We start from the raw sequence: 22,876 nt of genomic DNA on the forward strand, positions 1-22,876 counted from the left end.
CAGCAACTGAACTCGGGTTACTTCAGTTCAAAATTTGCTTTTGCCTATGTGTCAGCAGTTTGGCTGCAATCCCTGGCCAACAGTAGTATCATTTTCTAGGCTCGTGTACAAAATGGCTGTTGAGTGGAATGCAGGTACTTGTTGAGCTCATTCCTAAGCAGCAGTCAGTGGTTTCAGGAGAAGGAATTGGGAGAAAATAGCAGAAAATGGAGGGAATCTTATGGTTGTACATGACTGTTTTCTGTGTTGGTGTTTGTAGGAAGCCACATTGGCAGACATGAAGATAACCAATGGAGAGACACTGGTCATCATGGAGGGAAGGCTTCCACCAAAGGTAAAATTCTCACCCTAATTAAACCAATTGGAAGAACCTGCCACAAATTCCACTCCTTCAGACTTCTATGAAAAAGTGGTCGTCAAACCTTGAACTTGCTCAATTTTTGCATTCAATACCGCTAAATAGTCTAATTATTTCAGTGATTTTTGAACCGCTGCATATCTCATTGTCGTGTTTCCCTACATTACAGCATTGACTGTACTTCCAAATTACTTAATTGGCTTTAAAACGATTTTGGACATTCTAATAACTCTGCTATTTGTGTAAGCTCTTTCTTCATTCCTCACTTGTTAATATTTACTTCTTTATTGTCCTACTGCATTTCATTTCCGTTTCTACCCTTTTCCTGTCTCCTTGTCTTTATCTAAGTCACAGTGATTTTGCATAAGTGCTTTTACATTACAGTAATCCCTTCAATGCTCAATGTGCAAGTTCCATTGGCACTGGCAGAAGTAAGCTACCTTTTCTCTGCAAACTCAGTGGAAATCTAGTTTTTCATGCTCTCCTGATTTGTTCTGATACAGCCCATCGAACCTTTGTCTGCAGCTCTGTGAAAGAGCCATCTGCTCTGCTCTTTCCAAACTGCACTGCCAATTTTTCTTCTCCAGAATATATTCAATTCCCTTTTGAAAGTTCCTATGGAATCTGCTTCGATGACCCTTTCAGACAGTGCATTCCAGATCTCCTCATCCATCTGATTCCTTTGCTAATTATCTTAAATCTGTGTCCTCTGGTTACTGGCCTTCAGTGGAAACATCAACTCCTTAGTTACTCTATCAAGGCCTTTCATAATTATGAGCACTTCTATTAAATTTCCACTTAACCTTCTCTGCTACAGGGAGAAAATCCCAGCACCATAATCTTTATACTTCCTGCTTGATACTTGCTCAAAAAAGACCCATACGATGAGTGAAAGAATAGATTTCTGTTTCATGATTTGGCCTACACGATCAGTAAACTGCTTTCACTGCCAGAGCCAGATTAAAAATAAAAGTCTCTTTTGTGTCCTTTTTTGTGCTTTTTCAGTTTCTTGGTGTATCTCTCACAGGGATTCCTGATATTACCTGTCTGGCTCTATCAGCCTCCACTGAACTCAGGAAGCAGAGGACGCTTTCAAGAGGACCAGGAAAACATTGCTGATAGGCTCTGTGCTTTAAATATTGAGTCTGCTGCTAGAGGTAGGTCAGCAAAGTTGACGAAACTATGTTGTTCCGTGATAGTTTGCAAGTCAGGATATAATGTGGTTCTAGCAGAGTGTTGGTGTGACTGAACTTTCTGGAAATCTTCAGAATAATTATGAGCAGACAGATATAAAAAACACTGCACTGAATCATTTTCTTGAATCTACAATTGCAAAAGAAAATCTTATTTCTGTGTTGGAGCTACTTCATCTGGGTGTGAAATGTTTTGGGATATGGATTTGTTCATCACCGCTGTCAATGTCCCTTATCGATTAGCTGATGGAAAGCTGTGTTGCAACTGACTAGGGTAATTACACCTCTATTATTCAAAAACGTTGGTGGAACAGAATGGCCTACTTCTGTTCTTATATTAATTCCCATCAGACATTCTTTTCAGTTTATTCCCCATTCCTTTTTGCTGAACATACTTACATATATGTCCTGTGTAACTGCAATGTGCCAACTTCAAAGCTTCTGCCTCAATGATCTGTAACAAAACCACTAGAAATTCTAAGCTGGCTGAGAGACCTGGTGGACCAGTTCACTGGCCTTTCCCCAGTGAAGGGGCTAAGTCCTCTACACTTTCAATAGGTACCAAAAACTGCCCCTCCCTCTGCATTCAACTGAATAGAAGAGGCATCTATCTCAGGGGCAAATATTTGATTTAATGTAGCACTTATATTACCTAGTTGCTAATTAGGTTTCAGCCAAGTGCAAATTTAAAAAAAACCCAGCTACAGTTTCTCATTTCCCACCACCAAAGGTCAGGCTGATCAAACTTGCCAACTGAAGAATTGCTTAATGGTCACTTGGTAGAATGGAACTTGAGTATTGCTGAAAAAAGAGACATGCTGTCAAAGCTTTTTGTCTTGCACTCATCAGAACAGATGCAAGAATGCCAGATTTCAGAGGAAACAATTTATACTTTTTTCATTTACAGAATGTGGGTGTCGCTGGCTAAGCTACCATTTATTGCCCATACCTCATTGCTCTTGAGAAGGTGGTGGTGAGCTGCCATCTTGAACTGCTGTAGTCCATGTGGTGTAGGTACACCCACAATGCTGTTAGAGAGGGAGTTTCAGGATTTTGATCCAGCGACAGTGAAGGAATGGTGATATATTTTCAAGTCAGGATGTTGAGCGGCTTGGAGGGGAACTTCCAGGGGTGGTGTTCCCATGTATCTGCTGCCCTTGTCCTTTTAAGATGGTAGTGGTCATGAGTTTGGAAGGTGCTTCCTAAGGAGCCTTGGTGAGTTTGTGCAGTGCACCTTGTAGATGGTACACACTGCTGCCACTGTGCGTCAGTGGTGGAGGGAGTGAATGCTTGTGGAAGGGGTGCCAATCAAGCGGCTTGCTTTGTCCTGGATGGTGTCAAGCTTCTTGAGTAATGTTGGAACTGCACTCATCCAGGCAAGTGGAGAGTATTCCATCACACCCTTGACTTGTGCCTTGTAGATAGTGGAGAGCCTTTGGGAGTCAGGAGGTGAGTTCCTTGCTGCAAGGTTCCTAGGCTCTTACCTGCTCTTGTAGCCACAGTATTGATATAGCTAGTCCAGTTCAGTTTCTGGTCAATGGTAACCCCCAGGATGTTGATGTGGGGGGTTCAGTGATGGTAATGACATTGAATGTCAAGGGGTGATGGTTAGATTCTTTCTTGTTGGAGATGGTCATTGCCTTGTGCAGTGCGAATGTTACTTGTCACTTGCCAGCCCAAGCCTGCATATTGTCCAGGCCTTGCTATATTTGGACATGGACTGCTCAGTATCTGAGGAGTTGCAAATGGTACTGGACATTGTGCAATCATCAACGAACATCCCCACTTCTGAACTAATGATGGATGGAATGTCATTGACGAAGCAGCTGAAGATGGTTGGGCCTAGGTCTGTTCCCTGAGGAACAGCTGCAGTCCTGGAACTAAGATGATTGACCTCCAACAACCACAACCACCTTTCTTTGTTCATAGGGTTGACTCCAACCAGCGGAGAGTTTTCCCCCTGATTCCCATTGACTCCAGTTTTGCTAGGGCTCCTTCACCTCTGAAGTTTAGCTCTTTTGCCCATGCTTGAACCAAGGTTGCAATGAGGTCAGCAGCTGAGTGACCTTGGCGAACCCAAACTCAGTATCAGTGAGCAGGTCATTGCTAAGCAAGTGCAATTTGATAGCACTGTTGATGAACCCTTCCATCTCTTTATTGATGTTTGAGAGGAGACTGATGGGGCGGTAATTGGCTGGGTTGGTTTTGTCCTGCTTTTTGTTTGCAGGTCATACCTGGGCAATTTTCCACATTGCCGGGTAGATGCTAATGTTGTAGCTTTACTGGAACAGCTTGGCTAGGGGCACAGCAACTTTGGAGCATAAGTCTTCAGTACTATTGCCAGAATATTGTCAGGGCCCATAGCCTTTGCAGCACCCAGTGCCTCAGCAGTTTCTTGCTATCAAGTGGAGTGAATCGATTTGGCTGAAGACTGGCATCTATGATGTTGGGGACCTCCAGAGGAGGCGGAGATGGATCACTCGCTCGGCACTTCTGGTTGAAGATACTTGTAAATGCTACAGCCTTATCTTTTGCACTGATGTGCTGGGCAGCCCCATCATTGAGGATGGAGCTATTTGTGGAGCCTCCTCCTCCAATTAGTTGTTTCATTGTCCACCACCATTCACTACTGGATCTGATCCATTGATTGAGGAGTCGCTTAGCTCTGTCTTACCACTTGCTGCTGATGCTGATTGGCATGCAAGTCGCCCTGTGTTGTAGCTTCACCAGGTTGACACCTCATTTTTAAGTATGCTTGGTGCTGCTCCTGGCATGCCCTCCTGCATTCTTCATTGAACCAGAGTTGATCCCCTGGCTTGGTGCTAATGGTAGAGTGGGGGATATGCCAGGCCATGAGGTTACAAATTGTGATTGAGTACGCTGCTGCTGATGGCCCACAGCGCCTGATGATTGCCCAGTCTTAAGTTGCTAGATCTGTTAAAAATCATTTAGTGTGGTGGTAATGCCACACAACATGATGGTTGGTATCCTCCATGTGAAGAAGGGACTTCATCTCCACAAGGTCATTCCTACCAATACTGCCAGGGACAGATACATCTGGGGCAGGCAGGATGGTGATGATGAGGTCAAGTATGTTTCTCCCTCTTGTTGGTTTCTTCACCACCTTCTGCAGACCCAGTCTAGCAGCTATGTCCTTTAGGACTCAGCCAACTCAGTCTATTGTGGTGCCACCAAGCCACTCTTGGTGATGGACATTGAAGCCCCCCACCCAGAATACATTCTATGCCTTTGCCACTGTCACTGTTTAACATGGAGGAGTACTGATTCTTCAGCTGAGGGAGATGTGGGCATTAGCGAACTAGATATGTTTTTACAGTAATGGTTTCATGGTCATCATTAGACTTTTAATTCCAGATATTTATTGAATTCAAACTCCACTATCTGCTATGGTGGGATTTGTACCCGGGTCCCTAGAGCAATACCTTGGGTCTCTGGATTACCAGTCCAGTGACAATACCGCTATGCCATCATCTTCTCCTTGCTGCAGGAGGAAAGGGTACTGGTTAGTTGGCAAGTGGACTCTGGTCAAGATGTTGCCATGGAGAACGTTGCAGGGAACAGTTATTTCCCCAAGCTTTTGTTTAAATTCAAAAAAGGCAAGCCGACTCCGATTGGTCAGGGTGTTGCCATGGGGGTTGTACCAGGGAACAGTTGTCCCCCATGCATTTGTTTAATGAAAAAGGTGGAAAGGCTAAACATATTCTTTTGTTTGGAGAGGACAGGGCCCTGCATATGAATATATGTAGCTTCTAATAAGCGTAAGTGAACCACATTGCGAGCGCAATTGATAATCTTAAATTGGTTGTCAGTGTAATTCTTAGCACACTTGGGATTGCTCAGTAAGTGTTATCCAATTGTGAACAGATTTTCTGCCTACCACACAAATGCAGAATGTGGTATATGAATTTCAGTGCCAATGTGATCCCAGGTATGTAGGCCATACGTCCCAGTGACTGCTGGATTGTATCAAACAGCATGTCCCTTTGCCTGTTCACAACAGGCAGAGTACTGACTGTACTCAACCAGCTCATGCTTGCAAAACTCAGAACACTGTCCATTATTATATGTGATTCCACAATTGGATAGCACTTGCTGAACAATCCCGAGCGTGCAAAGAATTACACTAGCAACCAGTTTGAAATTATCAGTCGGGCTCACAATGTGGCTCACTTATGCTTGCTGGAAGCTTATGCAGGGTCCTTTTGCACACAATCACAGAATTTTTGCAGCACAAAAGGAGGCCAGCTGAACCATCGTGTTTGCACTGGCTCTCCAAATAAGCAATTTACTTAGTGGCATTAAGACCATAAGACGTACGTAGAAGCACAAGTAGGCTATTCGGCCCATCAAGTCTGCTCTGCCATTCAGTGAGATCATGGCTGACCTGATAATCCTCAACTCCACTTTCCTGCCTTTTCCCCATAACCCTTGATTCCCTTACTAATTAAAAATCTGTCTACCTCCACTTCGAAATATACTTAACGACCCAGCCTCTACAGTCCTCTGCAGTAAAGAATTCCACAGATTAACTACCCTGTGAGAGAAGAAATTCCTCCTCACCCCTGTTTTAAATGGGCGATTCCTTACTCAGAGATTATGCCCTCTGGTCCTAGACTCTCCCACAAGGGGAAACAACCTTTCAGCATCTACCCTGTCAAGCCCCCTAAGAATCTTATCTGTTTCAATAAGGTCGTCTCTCATTCTTCTAAACTCCAATGAGTACAGGCCCAACCTACTCAACCTCTCCTCAGAAGAAAATCCCTCCATACCCAGGATCAACCTAGTGAACCTTCTCTGGACTGTCTCCAATGCCAGTACATCTTTCCTTAGTTAAGTTTAGATAACCTATAACTGTTCACAGTATTCTAGGTGAGGCCTAACTAGTGCCTTGTATAGTTTTAGTAAGACTCCCCTATTTTTATACTCCTTTCCCTTTGAAATAAAGGCCAACATTCCATTTACCTTCCCTATTACCTGCTGAACTTGTATGTTAGCTTTTTGGGATTCATGCACAAGGATTCCCAGATCTCTCTGTGCTGCAGCTTTCTTCAGTCTTTCCCCATTTAAATGATATTCAGCTCCTCTATTCTTCCTGCCAAAGTGCCTAACCTCACATTTTCCCACATTATATTGCATCTGCCAAGCTTTTGTCCATTCACTTAACATGTCTATATCTCTCTGTAGACTCCTTGTGTCATTCTCGCCACTTGCCTTCCCACCTATTTTTGTATCATCCGCAAATTTGGCAGTAGCACATTCACTTCCCTCATCTGAGTCATTAATATATATTGTAAATAATTGAGGCCCCAGCACTAATCCCTGTAGCACTCCACTATTTACAGGTTGCCATCCTGAAAATGCCCCCTTATCCCAACTCTGTCTTCTACTAGTTAACCATTTGCTGCGTGAAAAGTTTGTCCTCTGTAAACAGAAAATGTCCAGGCATTGCACATTTTCTAATTAAACAAAAGCTTGGGGGATAAATGTTACCAGGTGCATTCTCCGTGGCAACACCTCAACCAGAGTCCACTTGCCAACCAATCAGCACTCTTCTCTTGCAGTATAAATTTTTATTCCCTTTGAAAGTTGGCATTCTTACATCTGTCCTAATGAGTGTAAAACGAAAAGCTTCACAGCATCTTTTCTTCAGCAATTTCTTAACAGCTCTACGCTATTATTGTCTGTCACTACTATGAATGGGTAAGTCATTGTCCAATATGCCTTGTATGATGTAATTTCTTTTATTTGACTGTTTAATACATGATCAGCAGCAAGAGTTAGCTGTACAAAATTGTGTTTGGGCAATTCTGATTTATCCATGTGTTGTGTTGCAGATTTTTCATTACAACAGTATATGGGCACTGAGCTCAAGTACATGGGTAATATTGAGATATCCGGGGAAGCTAGTCTGGAGGATTTAAAAACTCAGGTAGGTTAACTCACTAATTTTATTCCCCTTTGATTCTCCTGCACACTGTTTGAAGAGGTCTGTACCCTTTTCAGTTTGTAGAGCTTTGGATGCCTATCAGCAGATCCTCCATTTAATTAGCAGAGATTTATATATTTTTTAATATACTCTTGGGTTATGGACATCATTGGCAGGGCCAGAATTTATTGCCCATCCATGGTTGCCCTTGAGAAGGTGGTGGTGAGCTGCCACCTTGAATCACTGAAGCCTGTGTGGTGAAGGTGCTCCCAAACTGTTGTTAAGTGAGGTGTTCCAAAATTTTGACCCACAACGATGAAGGAACAGAAATACATGACCATGTATGACTTGGAGGTACTGATGTTTTCAAGCACCGAGTAAGAAGCTTAATGGATTAAACACACCTTCTTTCATCCTGCAGAGATGTGACCAGGATGTCGGTTCCTCAAACACATCCCAAGTGTGGTCATCTTGAGCTGACAATTGGTACAATCCCATGCTGTAACAGTCTGCTTAATCAGCAGCTCAAACCACCACTTTAAACATCAAACCTGCCCACCACCGGTGCATTGTGGCTGTAATCAGAATATAGAAAATCCATCCAATGATGCACTTTCTGTACCCCGTTCTACCCAATAATTGGTATCACAAGCTCTGAATCCAGGCACATACCTTGGGCTTCCCTTACCTGCCTTTTAGCCTTAGTAGAAGCATTTTCTGTTTCCAGGGTGATGATATAGCCCAGGACCTTGAGGTCAATGAGTTCTAACTAATTAAAACTTAGTTTTTAACATTTTTTTTAATTCTGACAAAAGAGAAATAAAACTTAATTAATAAAATAATTAAATTAATGGAAACTATAAGCTGACAGATTTAATATTAAAATATGAGCTATCTATTTATTTAGCGAATACAAGCCCCTGAAGCCAAGGGATAGCCTCTCATTTGCTGAGTTTGTGATTAATCTACCAATAAGTCTGTAGAGGGGATACTCTACATAACTGCTGACTAGCAAAAGCATAATGCTGCAAATTAGGAAAAGGGATTTATAGTTGGTTCTGTTTCAACGATTTGCAATTCATTCCCATAGTCACAGATATGAAGTAAAAACAATAGATTTTCTTTTTCCTCAATTTTCTATCAATAATTAGTGTGTTGCAATAACAAGGCCACTTGTGACTCAGTTGAGAACCTGCAATCAGCAGAAAGTTCAAGGGAGTATGTTTATTCAGAACTAAGCCTTTGGAAGAAAGTTTAGGTTGATTAACTCTTGCAATGCCTAATCCCTCACAAAACCCTCAAACACCCACATTCTTACAGTCGCCACCTTGAGTGCAAATTTGCTGTGCTCTTCTGCACGCTACTAGCTTCACACACAACAAATTATATTTGCACACACGCACATCAGTATTCCAATACCATGCCACAAGTGACATCTAATACATTCCATCCTTGGGCTTTCTGCTTCACCATTCTCCCACCGTTAACTTTTCCCTCTGCTTGCTTTGAGAATTTACTTCGTGCTTCTGTTCTTCTCAACTCCCTGTTTAGCTGATGTGATATAGACAGCTCAAATTCATTACTGTTTTTCACTCCCTCGTTCAGTTTCTGCATCACTGGCATCTCTTGGACTGATGACATTTTAAAAAAATATTTCAAAGCGGACAAACTCCTCCTAGCCTTATCTCCCACCATTCCATTCCTTTAAACGTTTCTGCCCAGTCAAAATCTCTCTCAGCTGTAAATCCCATCTTACAAGAACATGGTGCCAGTAATTCTCAGCATTTATCTTCTTCCCAAATGAAGTGATGGCAGGGTTGTCTCGACATTCACAGTGCCAATAAAAGCCCTCATTTAAAGTTATAATCCTTCTCTACTGCAACCTCTCACTTTCCATGTTGCTGGGAACTGCTGCTGTTCTGGATTGTGGGTGCTAGAATCTCACAATTATGGGAAAATGAGATGAAAATTGCTTCTTGAGGTCAAAGTTTACGCACTTTAATGAACCACATTTTCTGAAGTCCGTCACTACTGCTGTTTTACTGCTGCAACTCATTTAGGAAAACTGAGACTGCCACTGGACTAAAAGTGCTATTCCCCACCAGTATAGTCCTTACCAAAGGGGTGCACATAGCAAAAACAAGCACAAACGTTGAATTTTAAAAAAGAAAAACTACAGAAAGGTGCAGACTTACATTTATATATGAAGCAAAAAGAATGAATATATATGGTGAATCATGCTGCTGACTCTGTGTACAGCACACACCAATCTTTTTAGCTTACTGTTTTCCTTTTGCAGGTTTTGACCTTGCCTGTGCTGCAGGATCCCTCTGTCCCTTCAGTGGAATTCCTAAGAGTCTGGCTGGTGGAGAATAAATGCCCTGTCAAGATCCTACGGAACCAGCAGCAGCAGCTCAGGTAAGTACCAGCAGGTGGACACTCGGGTAAATATCTCCTGGCAATTACACTAAACTTGTTCAAACCTTGTGGCAGGAGTTCAGCACATTGATTGCCTGGCTTGCATTTTACACCAACATGAATAAGCTTGCTCATTTGTACTTGCACACTAAAGTGGATGGTGAAACTGTTCTGTAGATTATAATGCTCTCATAATAACACAGGCAGGGCGATTAGTATTTGAACTTGTTTTATGCCAGAAGTTTTATGCCAGAAGATTCTCCCTAAATAGGATCTTAATTTCTGATATTGGGAAATGTGTTTATTATTCATTATCTATATGTGACTGCATTATTGCCCATCTCTAGCTGTCTGAGAATTGGCAAGCCTTCTCCATGAATTGTTGTGGTCCTTGTGGTAAAGGTGCTGCTATGGTAATGTTAAGTAGGGATTTCAAAGATATTTACCCAGCAACAATGAAGAAACTGCATACATGTCCAAGCTTGGATGATTGGTTTCATGGGGGCTGGAGAACTTAGAGATATACCTACGATTTCTGTTGGCAGGGAGAGGTCAATAACCGGGGGTGATATTCAAAGTAATTGTTGGTAGGATTAGAGGGGAATTGAGGAGATTTTTTCACTTAGTTGGTGGGGATCTGGAACTCTCTGCCTGATTAAGTGATAGAAGCAGAAGCCCTCATCACGTTCACAAAACACTTGGAACTGCACTTGAGATACCGCAAACTTATAGGGCTATGACCAACAGCTGGAATGTGGGATGAGACTGAATAGCTCTTTCCTGGCAGCATGGATACAATGGGCCGAATGGCCTCTTTCTGTGCCGTAAGTGCTGTAAGTGTTTGTTTTTATGTCTTTGCACATTGTTCGCCTCACTCACCATTTCTTGTGTCCTGCTGATATTCTGCACTCTGCCCCCTTACATTCTATATGTGCACTGGATGAATCCATATGATGAGATTTGTTAAAGTGAGAAACTCAGCCTCCATCCTGAATTTTATTCTTTTTGTCTCTGCAGCAAATTCAAGCTGGGGGCCAGTGCAGAGATTGGAATTCAACCACTGCAGGCAGAAGAGCATCTATTGTAAGTATGTTCATTGTATTGTTTCAGCCCAATGCTTGCAGTGGGATGTTTCATTGCTGATAGACCTGGATTGTCGTTGCAAAGATTCATCATCTCCACCACATTCTTTGATTTAGTGAACAGAGACCACTTTTATTCTCTGAAGAGCATGTTTCTGCACAGAGAAAAATACCAACTGCTGCTTTTTCTTTCTAATGGTTAAATTCACTTTATTAACAGTGTACTGTATTCCTGAAAATGAATAAAGGGTGGGTTAAAGCAGGAGAACTGGCCGTATAGAAAGTTTAATCACTATTCCCATGATTTCTTTTTAAAAATTGCAACCAGCTGGACTTGATGACCTGATTTTAATTTATCCAGCCATGAGGCAACTGCACTCTAATGGAGCCCTTTCCAAAAACCGAGGTCTCCAAAATTGAAAAAGATAAACCAGTGAGCGTGAAATATAAGTACAAGTAAGATTTGAGTTGCCTGAGGTTTTTTGTGCTGGAGGATTGTCTGCATGTGGCCCACAGGTTCTAGTTTGGACACCTCAAAAAAGAAAGGCTTGCATTTATATAGCGCCTTTCATATCCACCAGACATCTCAAAGCACTTTATAATCAATTAAATACTTTTGGAGTGTAGTCACTGTTATAATGTAGAAAACTCAACAGCCAATTTCTCGCACAGCAAGCTAGTACAAACAGCAAAGGGATAATGACCAGCTATTTTTTTTTTTTGTTGTTTGAGGGATTAAAAACTGGGCAGGATACTAGGGTTAATTCACCTGGTCTTTGAACTATTTTTTTACATCCACCTGAGCAGGCAGATGGGTCCTTGATTTATCATCTTATCCAAAAGACAGCTAATATACCAGGCAGTTCTGTTTATTCTTGTAGCTGCCTCCAGAAGAATATTTTGGAGGAGGAGAAAGGGGGAGGTGGTGGTGTAGTGGTACTGTCGCTGGACTAATAATCCAGAGACCCAAGGTAATTCTCTGGGGATCTGGGTTCAGATCACACCACAGCAGATGGTGGAATTTGAATTCAATAAAAATCTGGAATTAGAAGTCTAATGATGACCATGAAACCATTGTCGATTGATGTAAAAACCCATCTGGTTCACTAATGTCCTTTAGGGAAGGAAAAAGTCATCCTTACCTGGTCTGGCCTACATGTGACTCCAGACCCACAGCAATGTGGTTGACTCTTAAATACCCTCTGAACAAGGGCAATTAGGGATGGGCAATAAATTCTGTACTGGCCAGCAGCGCCCACATCCCATGAATGAATGAAGAAAAAAGCCATGCTCCTTAACTGTATCTTGCCATACCAATATTTTTAACCAATATTCTCTATCCAAAAATCTAAGATTAAACTGGTGAAAATTGTTTCTGGAAGTCCCTGTTTTAGAATTCTAGATCCATTAATGTCAATCAGTATATCACCCTGACTTAGACTGTTAGGAAATAGAGATTGTTTAAGTATGTTATACTTGTATTTGTGGATGTTATGAATGAGTTTTAGCTTTAAAGTTTAGGTTTCATTTGTATTTCTGTATCTGTTAAGCAAGGTCAAGTGGAAGTTTAGTTTCACTTTAAAAGGCTGCTTACATTTCTAATGAGACGTTTACGACCCCAATAAAGTAAAAGTAAACACACGAGTAGAAAGAATAGTGGTGTAGCTAGCAATGGGGGGTTGGAGGGGGAGGTGTAGATAGGCAGGTTCCTCCCACAGATATATGCACAGAACTAAAGAAACAGCAGTTTAAGTTCAGTTGAAGCCAGGACCCCAGACAGTCTGGACACTGGTAGAGGGGGCTGCAGATTTCCCAAAAGAACTAAATGGTCCCAAGTGAAGAAAAACCCCAAAAATCCAAGGAGTGGAAGAGGGGAAAGTCCAAAGAAGACCTTGTAGTCAAAGGAAGGACAGGAACCTGGAAAAGGCTCTGTTAAGTGAAGTTAAGAGTGAGGGACAGAGAAAAAGCTCCAGGCTTCAGATTTAAAGTGAGAACAGCTTGCAAGAAGGTAAAAAGAGACAACTGAAGGTCTATAACTGTTTGCTGTGGGCATGTGAAGCAGTGGTGTACTGTTGACAGCTGAGACAATGAGAGAGAGGGCGTGGAAGACAGCTTGAATGCATGTGGTGACCCAGGGAAGAAGAACATCAGAAGGAGAGTTCAAAACCCCGGAGGCGAACCATTGCAGAAGGCATCCGAGAGAAAGCATTGGTTTGGGAGAAGATTCCAAAGCAAGGCGTTGGAGAGTGAAGATTGGAAACCCTTGTGTGAAGGACGGAATTTAGTGTTGACCGGTTGGCTCATGGTTTGAAAAGCGCCTGGGGAGAGTTGAGGAGTGATCCACAGCATCTGGTTGAGGTGTATCTGTCACTTAAGTCAGAGTGCGGTGTGTCTGACCACAGAGTGCCATAGATTTATATGGACTGGGCACTTACTGTGTACCTTAAAGTATAAGATAGCTTTTGTGATTTGTGTTATCCTTACAAATCTATATATATCTGTAAAGGTGTAGTTGTGGGTGAAGGAGTATTGTAATACAGTTCATCTTTTCTTGTTGAATAATTGTCTTATTCTTTTGTAGAAAGTACACCAGCTGATTCCTGTGATTCTGTTCAGTAGCTACTCTCCACATATTTAAACAAACAATTATAAGTTAGGATCTATCAGGCTGGATTCCACCCTGGGATCAGGTTTGTCCAGGGGTAATCTCAGCTGGGGATCATAACATAGACATATATCACTATTACTTCTTCATCGCTGGGTCAAAATCCTAGAATTTCCTATTTGGAAACACTGTGAGACCACCTTTGTCGTACTGCCTGCAGCTGTTCAGTACAGTGGTTCACTGCTTCCTTCTCGAGGACAGTAAGGAGTGGTCAATAAATGTCAGCAATGCCTATTTCTCAAGAGTGAATTAAAAAAAAAATAGTTTATGCATCTAGTGTTTGCAGTAACAGCAGGGGGTCCAATATCTTTTATGTAAATGCACTTGAAATTATCTTTTGTTCAGGTCCACAGAGTTTTTGCTGCGGCTGCAGATGGCAGTGCCTGGCGAAAGGTCGTATTACCCAGCGGAGGAATTTGTTTGGGACACCTCCAAGGAATGCACGGCTCGAGCCCTTAAACAGAAAATTGTACAGCACTACTCATTGCCACCAGAGCAGATTGAAATTGCCAAATACTTTCCAGATCAGTTTGAGTGGATGCCTATGACCAGCTGGGTGAGAAACAATTCAACAGTACTATTATGGCTCTTTAGAATGCAGAGTGTGAACTTGGCCCAATAAAACAATTCTCTTATACCTGGTAAGACTTATGTGCCTAGCATGCTAAATAATGAGTAATGGTTCACTTGTGTCTCATGCTGGAAATTGAATGCAAATAACTTCTCCAGCATCTATTCAGTATTCTCTGGCACTCCCCAAGGCTCCATCCTCAGCCCATTTCTATTTGCTTAGTAAATTCATCCTCAAAGCATTGGGTTGACATTTAGATACACACCAGTGATATAAAACGTCGTTTCTCTGCCTCCATCTCTGTGCGTGATATTGAATATCAAGTTCTGCATCGGCCAGAACATTTTGAAGTCAAATGCAGTTTGTCATGCTCCTTCCAAAAATTTTGCCTTGGATTTGGTGCTGCTTCTTTCCCTGGCTGCCCTGCTCAGTCTGAATCAACAGGTGTGCCAACTTCAGCATTCTATTGAACCAAGCTCCAAACACCCTCTCTGATACATTACCCAAAAAATTCTATGCAAGGTTGCCCATTTCCTGCGTACTACAACCTCTGTGATGCTGAGCTCTCATTTACACCTTTTAATAATCTCAATCTTCTACTTCTCTAACCCTCTCCTTACCAGGCTTACCTGCTTTACATCAGTTGCCACCTCCACGGCTGTACCCTGGCCACCCACCTGCTTTACCCCTGTCCTGACCAATTTCACCTGGCTCAATATCTTCAATTCATACAAACTGCTGTTCCGGCTCTTAAAAGAGTGTATATTTTGGCTTCCCTTCCCCTAGGCCTGTCGTCAGTGATAAAGGCCAGCCATCAATCCCTTGCCATCTCATGTTCACTTCTTACCTCTTTTTGGGCATTTGAAAGCAGGGAAAACTTACCTTTTAATATTGCTCATCTTTCTTCCCCATATTTCTTCCTGCTCGATGATGACCGTTCTGTCATTGAAGTATTTTGGGACACTTTAGTTGTGTAAAAGATGCCATTTGAATACAAATTTCTGCTAAGTCGGTTATGTTCTCATTGTGGTTGGGAAAGCAGTACTTAGGTACTCAAGCTGTGTTTGACTTGGAGCTGCAGTTTGTTTCATTACTATGTAAGGTAGCTTAACATCCACAGTAAGTATCATACAGGAACATTATGACACAAGTGCTGTATTTGATTGCAAGGTATCAACTGGCTGCTATGGAGGGCAGTTGGGCTTACTTATGATGTCTTGCATCTCATTTCCTGCAGTTGTCCCATTACTCTGCAGTTTAAAAACCCAATAAAATACAACCTTCATCTTTTACCTAGCTGTCCGTTTGGGGAAACCAATCTTCGGTACAGCTAATAATGGGTCTTCCTGTCCCCCACCTATGGGATTGAGCATAAGCAGCAATGAGAATCAGAATACTTTCCATTGTTCCATGGTGCAGTTAAATCGGAGCCCGTTACAACTTTATTCAGTTCTCGTCCCTGCTACTGTTATTTCAGTACCTTGTACTTCTGTTGTTTTACAGCTTCATAGAATCAGTGTCTGACTTCAGAGAGCAACTGAGAACTCTCCAATGTCATCGCTGTGAAGAAGCTGACAGTTTATTGATGCACTGTGATTATGCAAGTACTTTACAAGGGTGTTTTGTTTGAGATAGAATATTGTTACGAAGCCATACTTTTAAAAAATTACTTTATGCACTTACTAGCAGAAAATCGCTGACTACATTTTAAAAGTACTAAAACAGCAAGTGGTTAATATGGCTGTCGAAAGTCAGATGACTTATGAGACTCATTTACCTCAAGTCTCCAGAAAGCTCTTAATTAATTTAACCTGGGTGGCTGCTTTCCCTGAATGGACATGCTGAGCCAAAACCATCGTACCTTCTATTCTCATCCTCTATTGTCTATGAACTTAACAAAGCTCAAAATCCATGCATTCCCAGACTCTCTGTACCAGAACTCAGAACTTAAAGAGATCCGTAGAGAAACCAGTTTATCTTAAGTAGGTGTGAGTAACCACTATCCATTCCCCATTGTATAGCAATGGTTTAAACTGATTTCAGATAACTAATCTTTCTTACTCCAAGCACCAGGGAGAAACAAGCCAGTATGGAAGTGAACAGCATAGAAGATCCCTGTGTGGGTCTCTATCCCTCTCCACCTATTTTTACAAGTTTAAACCCTATCTGCTATTTTTGACTATCCACGCCACTGTAGGCAGAGAAATTTTTAAAGAACTCAGCCCAGCAGCTGCCATCTCCAGAAGAACAGAAAACTCATCCATCACATCTATAAACTGCCTCGATGCCGAAAACAGAAGGATCGAAGAGCTCAGCCTGGATTCACACAAGTCATCAACCTGCAATAACCGTCCCACTCTAATATTTATTGGATTTTTAAAATATCACTTAATCTGTCCTCCTACTTTGTAAACTACTTTTTGTATGCGTGAACTTGAGTGCCTGTGTGAAAGTTGGAGCGTTTTTATTATTTTTCGTAGACCAGCTTAAGTGTAATAAAAGCTATCCTCTTTTCAAAAAGAAACTCAAGAAAACCTGTCTGCTTATGTATTTTACTGTCACAACACATAAACAGTTAAACACTCACTGATTGGCAAGCATATCTTTTTTAAAAAAAAAACCTGTCGCAGTCAAACAAAGAGTGGGGAAAGAGGGGAGCTATTCCACCTCTCCTCTGATCTTAGCAAACATACAGCATCAAAAGCCCCATGTTTTGAAATGCTGTAAACCGATTTTGTTTTTTCCCTGATGAAGTATTTATTCAAAGCCTTTGATCTTAAAGAGGAGAAAAACTTGGATTTATATAGTGCTTTTCATGACCTCAGGATGCCCCAAAACATTTTACAGCCAATGAAGTACTTTTGAAATGTCGTCACTGTTGTAATGTAGGAAACACGGCAGCTAACTTGCACACAGCAAGGTACACAAACAACAATGTGATGATGACCAGATAATCTATTTTTGTGGTGGTGGTCGGGTGATAAATATTGGCCCAGTACACCAGGGTGAACTCTCATTTTAGCCTCACTGTTTTGAAGTACTATTGACCTCGTCGAAGTAAACCTCATGGGTTGCTGTGCTGGAGCTTGAGCACCTCATGCCTTAACCTGTCTTGCAGTTAAAATCTCATATTTTCTCTTTAGAGCCAACAAGTTTCAAAGAAGAAGAAGAAAAAGAAACTGCAGAGCCTCCAGGGAGCACCTTATTATCTGAAAGACGGAGATATCATTGGTGTTAAGGTAAGCCTGAAGTTGCCCAACATTTGTTTCCTCATTGATACTCTTTCTCATGTTGAATTTTACGGCAGAGAAACAGGTGTATGCCATCGATCATGCTCCATCCATGAAAAGAGCACCAGCCTGTGCAGTCCTTCCTGATAGTCGTAACCTTTTGGTTCTGATATCGTTCTTGTAAATCTTTTCTCCAGTGGTTCTACATCATTTTTGTAATACAAAGGCCGGAATCCTATCACATCTGATCTTTAAAGTCTAACAATAACTTGTCTGCATTTGAATTCCATTCCTCTGTTTCTACCGTCTTTTGACGAAGAGCGTTTCAAAGACACTCAACTGTCCAAGAGAACAAATTTCTCATCTCTGCCTTAAATGAGTGACCCATTATTTTTAAACAGTGACCCCTAGTTCGAGATTCTCCCACAAGAGGAAACACCCTCTCCACATCTATCCTGTGAAGACCCCTCAGGACCTTAAAGTTTTCAGTTAAGTTGCCTCTTACTCTTCTAAATTCCAATGGATACAAGCTTAACTGTCCAGCCTTTCCTCATAAGACAACCCATCCGTTCCTGGTATTTGTCTAGTAAACCTTTTCTGAACTGCTTCTAATATATTTACATATTTAAGCATGGAGACCAATACTGTGTATGCTACTCCAGATGTGGTCTCACCACATGTACACTGAAGCATAACCTCACTACTTTTGTAATCAATTCCCCTCACGATAAATGATAGCATTGTATTAGCTTTCCTAATTACCTGCTGTAGCTGCGCACTAACTTTTTGTGATTCATGCTCTAGGACACCCAAATCCCTCTGAATCTGAGAGCTCTGCAATCTCTCACCATTTAGATAGTAAGCTTTTTTATTCTTCCTGCCAAAATTAACGAGTTCACATTTGTCCACATTACTCCGTGATGAGTTGTGTATAAACCCATTTCAGTAACTTGGGTGAGATGAAGGGAATTCTCGAATGCCTCTCTGAACCCAAAAGGGGAAATGAAGGACCAAGTGTTCAAGGATAAAATGAGAATTGATCAGATTACATTGGAGGAACTCACCTACTTAAACTTCATTGGATAATTTTAAACATTTTATTCGTACAGAATCTGTTAATTGACAAGAATAAAGACTTCAGCACCATGGCCGATGACATTGGGAAAGAAAAGCTCAGACTCGAAGGCAATAATAAAGACAAACGGTAACTTATTTGCTAAGATTTCTGCCCATGGACTAAACCCCTTCCGCTATAATTTCCACAAGAGCCTATCTGCTCTTATTAAAATTTGTTAAAATAGATTTCTCTTTCAGGGCTCAAACTGAATCATGTCTGAATCATGGCATGAATTTCATGCCATTTTGACTGATCCAATGGTCTATACAATAGGATTGTAATAAACTCTCTTTGGAAGTAATGCTGTGTTTGCATTTGCTGCAAGGGGCTGACATGCTGGTGATCCAGTTTATCTGTTCCCTTAAAGCAATTAATAAGGCCATCTCAAAGCCACTTTTTCCCCAGTATAAATACCCTTTAATACCTTTAGTCCTTCCTAACAGCTCACTACCCAAATCTATTTATCAACAATAAAAACAGAAAATGCAGGAAGAACTCAGCAGATCTGGCAGCATCTGTGGAGAGAAACTTAGTTAACATTTTGAGTCCAATATGACTTCTTTGAAACTCCTCTTCAAGTCATATTGGACTTGAAATGTTAGCTTTGTTTCTCTCTCCACAGATGCTGCCAGACCTGCTGAGTTTTTCCAGCATTTTCTGTTTTGATTTTCAGATCTCCAGCATCCACAGTATTTTGCTTTTATCTATTTAGCAACAGATGTCCTTCTTTTGTACCCCTAAGAGCAGAGCATTTCCCAATAGTACGGAGCCTGGAGTGATGTGCAGTTATATTTTGTCTAAACTGTCCTGTAGAAACACTCAGTTGAGAAACAAACTATATTGCTGCAGTTTGCAATTAGATTTTGTCTCCTGTCTAGAAACAGTTATCCGGCATAGAATTAATAATCACATGGAAAAATGTGGGTTGATTAGGAAGAGCCAGCATAGATTTCTTAAGGGAAAATAGTGTTGAACTAATTTGCTGGAGTTTTGTTAAGAGAGAGTTGGTGAGGGTAATGCTGTTAATGTGGTGTACATGGACTTCCAAAAAGCGTTTGATACAATGGCACAGAACAGACTTGTGGGAAGTTATAGCTCATGGAATTAAAGGAACAGTAGCAATGTGGATACAGAATTGACTGAGTAATAGGAAACAGTGAGTCATCTATTTTTACTTAGTTCTGTTGAAGGGTCATGAGGATTCGAAACGTCAACTTTGTTCTTCTTCGCCGATGCTGCCAGATCTGCTGAGTTTTTACAGGTATTTCTGTTTTTGTTTTGGATTTCCAGTATCCGCAGTTTTTTGTTTCTATCTCTGTGTTTAATTGACTGCCACTTCTCCTGAAGAAATGCCTACCTTGAAGAAGTTTGGCTACTCTCCGTCAGGATTTTCGAATCTCTCTCTTGCCTTGTTCACCTTCATTGCTTTCCATTTCTCTCCTGGTGTTTGACAAGGTGTTTACTAAAACTCGCTTTCACAGCCATATCTCCTTTCTCAGTGACTGTCTCTGTCTCCGGCTTACCCAACGTGGATTTCAACTGAAATTCCATCCCTCATGTTTCGAACCCACCCAGGATTACAGGTATCTCTGGGACATAAAACGTTTCTCGGACTGCTGTTCCCGCCGCATTCTGAGATCCACACTCAGTGCCATGCGCTGCCATATGAACACACTTGACCTCTCCCTCCAGCAGAACCGCAGCACCCTTTTTCAAAGCTGCGCGTGCCCCCGTTTCATTTTATCCTTCGTCTCATCCGACACCTCAACAAGAAACTTTTTCTCTTTCTCTCAAGTGCTAAGGAACGCAAGCTCCAACAACTCATCGACACCAACACCCATCCAGGACCCTCCACCCCTGCCCGTCCCTCCGTCCCTACCCCATCTTCCAATCCGAGCCCCGACCGTGTATTCACTATACCCCCTGACCTTCCCCCCTCAGACGCTGAACGTTCAGTGCTCAGCAAAGGACTTAGTTTCATACCCTTACGCCCTCACCTCAATGAATTTCGGGCTCGGCATGATGCTGAACTCTTCTTCTGCCGTCTTCGTCTCCGGGCTCACTCCTTTGGGCAGGAGTCCTCTCCCTGTTCAACGCATCCTTTTACCCACCTCCAATATTCTCCCTCCACCTGGACTCCTCCCTCTGGATTCTTACCTTCTCTTGATCTTTTCATTGAGAACTGTCGGTGTGACATTAGTCATCTCAATTTCTCCGCTCCTCTCACCTACTCTAACCTGTCTCTCTGAACTTACTGCACTCCATTCTCTCAGGTCCAACCCTGACATTGTCATCAAACCCGCTGACAAGGGTGGTGCTGTTGTTGTCTGGCGCACTGACCTCTACCTCGCGGAGGCTGAGCGTCAACTTGCAGACACTTCCTCCTACCTCTTCCTGGACCATGACCCCACCACTGAACATCAAGCCATTGTTTCCAGGACTGTCACTGACCTCATCTCCTCTAGAGATCTTCCTACCCAAAATCCACAAACAGGACTGTCCCGGCAGACTGATCGTGTCAGCCTGTTCCTGCCCCACGGAACTCATTTCTCGTTATCTTGACTCCCTTCTCTCTCCCCTTGTCCAGTCCCTTCCCACCTACATCTGTGATTCCTCTTGACACCTTAACGTCACATCAACAATTTCCAGTTCCCTGGCCCCAATCGCCGCCTCCTCACCATGGACGTCCAATCCCTCTACACCTCCATCCCCCACCAGGATGGTCTGAGGACTCTCAGCTTCTTCCTCGAACAGAGGCCCGAACAATCCCCATCCACCACTACTCTCTTCCGTCTGGCTGAACTTGTTCTCACACTGAACAATTTCTCCTTCAACTCCTCTCACTTCCTCCAAATAAAAGGTGTGGCTATGGGTACCCGCATGGGCCCCAGCTATGCCTGTCTCTTTATGGGGTATGTGGAACATTCCTTGTTCCAGTCCTACTCCGGCCCCCTCCCACAACTCTTTCTCCGGTGCATCGATGATTACTTCGGTGCTGCTTCATCCTCTCGTCGGGACTTGGAAAAATTTATTAATTTTGCTTCCAATCTCCACCCCTCCATCATTTTCACATGGTCCATCTCTGACACTTCCCTTCCCTTTCTTGACCTCTCTTAATTTCTGGTGATAGACTGTCCACCAATATCCATTACAAGCCTACCAACTCCCACAGCTACCTCGACTACAGCTCCTCACACCCCGCTTCCTGTAAGGACTCCATCCCATTCTCTCAGTTCCTTCGCCTCCGTGCATCTGTTCTGATGATGCTACCTTCAAAAACAGTTCCTCTGACATGTCCTTCTTCCTTAACCGAGGTTTTCCACCCACGGTAGTTGACAGGGCCCTTAACTGTGTCCGGCCCATCTCCCGCGCATCTGCCCTCACGCCTTCTCCTCCCACCCAGAAACATGATAGGGTCCCCCTTGTCCTCACTTATCACCCCACCAGCCTCCGCATTCAAAGGATCATCCTCCGCCATTTCCGCCAACTCCAGCATGATACCACCACCAAACACATCTTCCCTTCACCCTCCCTGGGATCGTTCCCTCCGTGACACCCTGGTCCACTCCTCCATCACCCCCTACTCCTCAACCCCCACCTACTGCACCTCCCCATGCATATGCCAAATATGCAACACCTGACCCTTCACTTCCTCTCTCCTCACCGTCCAAGGGCCCAAACACTCCTTTCAAGTGAAGCAGCATTTCACTTGCATTTCCCCCAACTTAGTCTACTGCATTCGTTGCTCCCAATGCGGTTTCCTCTACCTTGGAGAGACCAAACACAGACTGGGCGACCGCTTTGCAGAACACCTTCGGTCTGTCCACAAGAATGACCCAGACCTCCCTGTCGCTTGCCATTTTAACACTCCACCCTGCTCTCTTGCCCACATGTCTGTCCTTGGCTTGCTGCATTGTTCCAGTGAAGCTCAACGCAAACTGGAGGACCAGCACCTCATCTTCTGACTAGGCACTTTACAGCCTTCTGGACTGAATATTGAATTCAACAACTTTAGATCTTGAACTCCCTCCCCCATCCCCACCCCCTTTCCGTTTCTTCCTCCTCCCTTTTGTTTTTTCCAATAATTTATATAGATTTTTCTTTTCCCACCTATTTCCATTATTTTTAAATCTATACCTTTTATGCCCTTTTAGTCTTATTTCACCCCACCTCCACTAGAGTTATCTGTACCTTGTGTGTCCTGCTATCCATTCTTAATTAGCACATTCTTTTAGATAATATCACCACCTTCAACACCTCTTTGTTCTTCTGTCTGTGACATCTTTTGGTTATCT

General features: G+C 42.6%; 1 protein-coding gene across 2 annotated transcripts in view; it reads left to right on the plus strand.

Moving 5' to 3' along the window:
• The window catches only part of usp40 (ubiquitin specific peptidase 40), a 149,338-nt gene that overhangs the window by 119,633 nt on the left and 6,829 nt on the right, over positions 1–22,876 (plus strand). For both annotated transcript variants that reach the window (XM_041200781.1, XM_041200780.1), the window contains exons 24-31: positions 260–334; positions 1,386–1,515; positions 7,407–7,501; positions 9,798–9,916; positions 10,934–10,999; positions 14,009–14,219; positions 17,378–17,473; positions 18,574–18,668. In XM_041200781.1, the coding sequence (XP_041056715.1) occupies positions 260–334; positions 1,386–1,515; positions 7,407–7,501; positions 9,798–9,916; positions 10,934–10,999; positions 14,009–14,219; positions 17,378–17,473; positions 18,574–18,668 (887 nt within the window). The remainder of the gene's footprint in view (positions 1–259; positions 335–1,385; positions 1,516–7,406; positions 7,502–9,797; positions 9,917–10,933; positions 11,000–14,008; positions 14,220–17,377; positions 17,474–18,573; positions 18,669–22,876) is intronic.

The sequence above is a fragment of the Carcharodon carcharias genome, chromosome 12, assembly GCF_017639515.1.
Source record: "Carcharodon carcharias isolate sCarCar2 chromosome 12, sCarCar2.pri, whole genome shotgun sequence".
NCBI classification, from domain to species: domain Eukaryota; kingdom Metazoa; phylum Chordata; class Chondrichthyes; order Lamniformes; family Lamnidae; genus Carcharodon; species Carcharodon carcharias.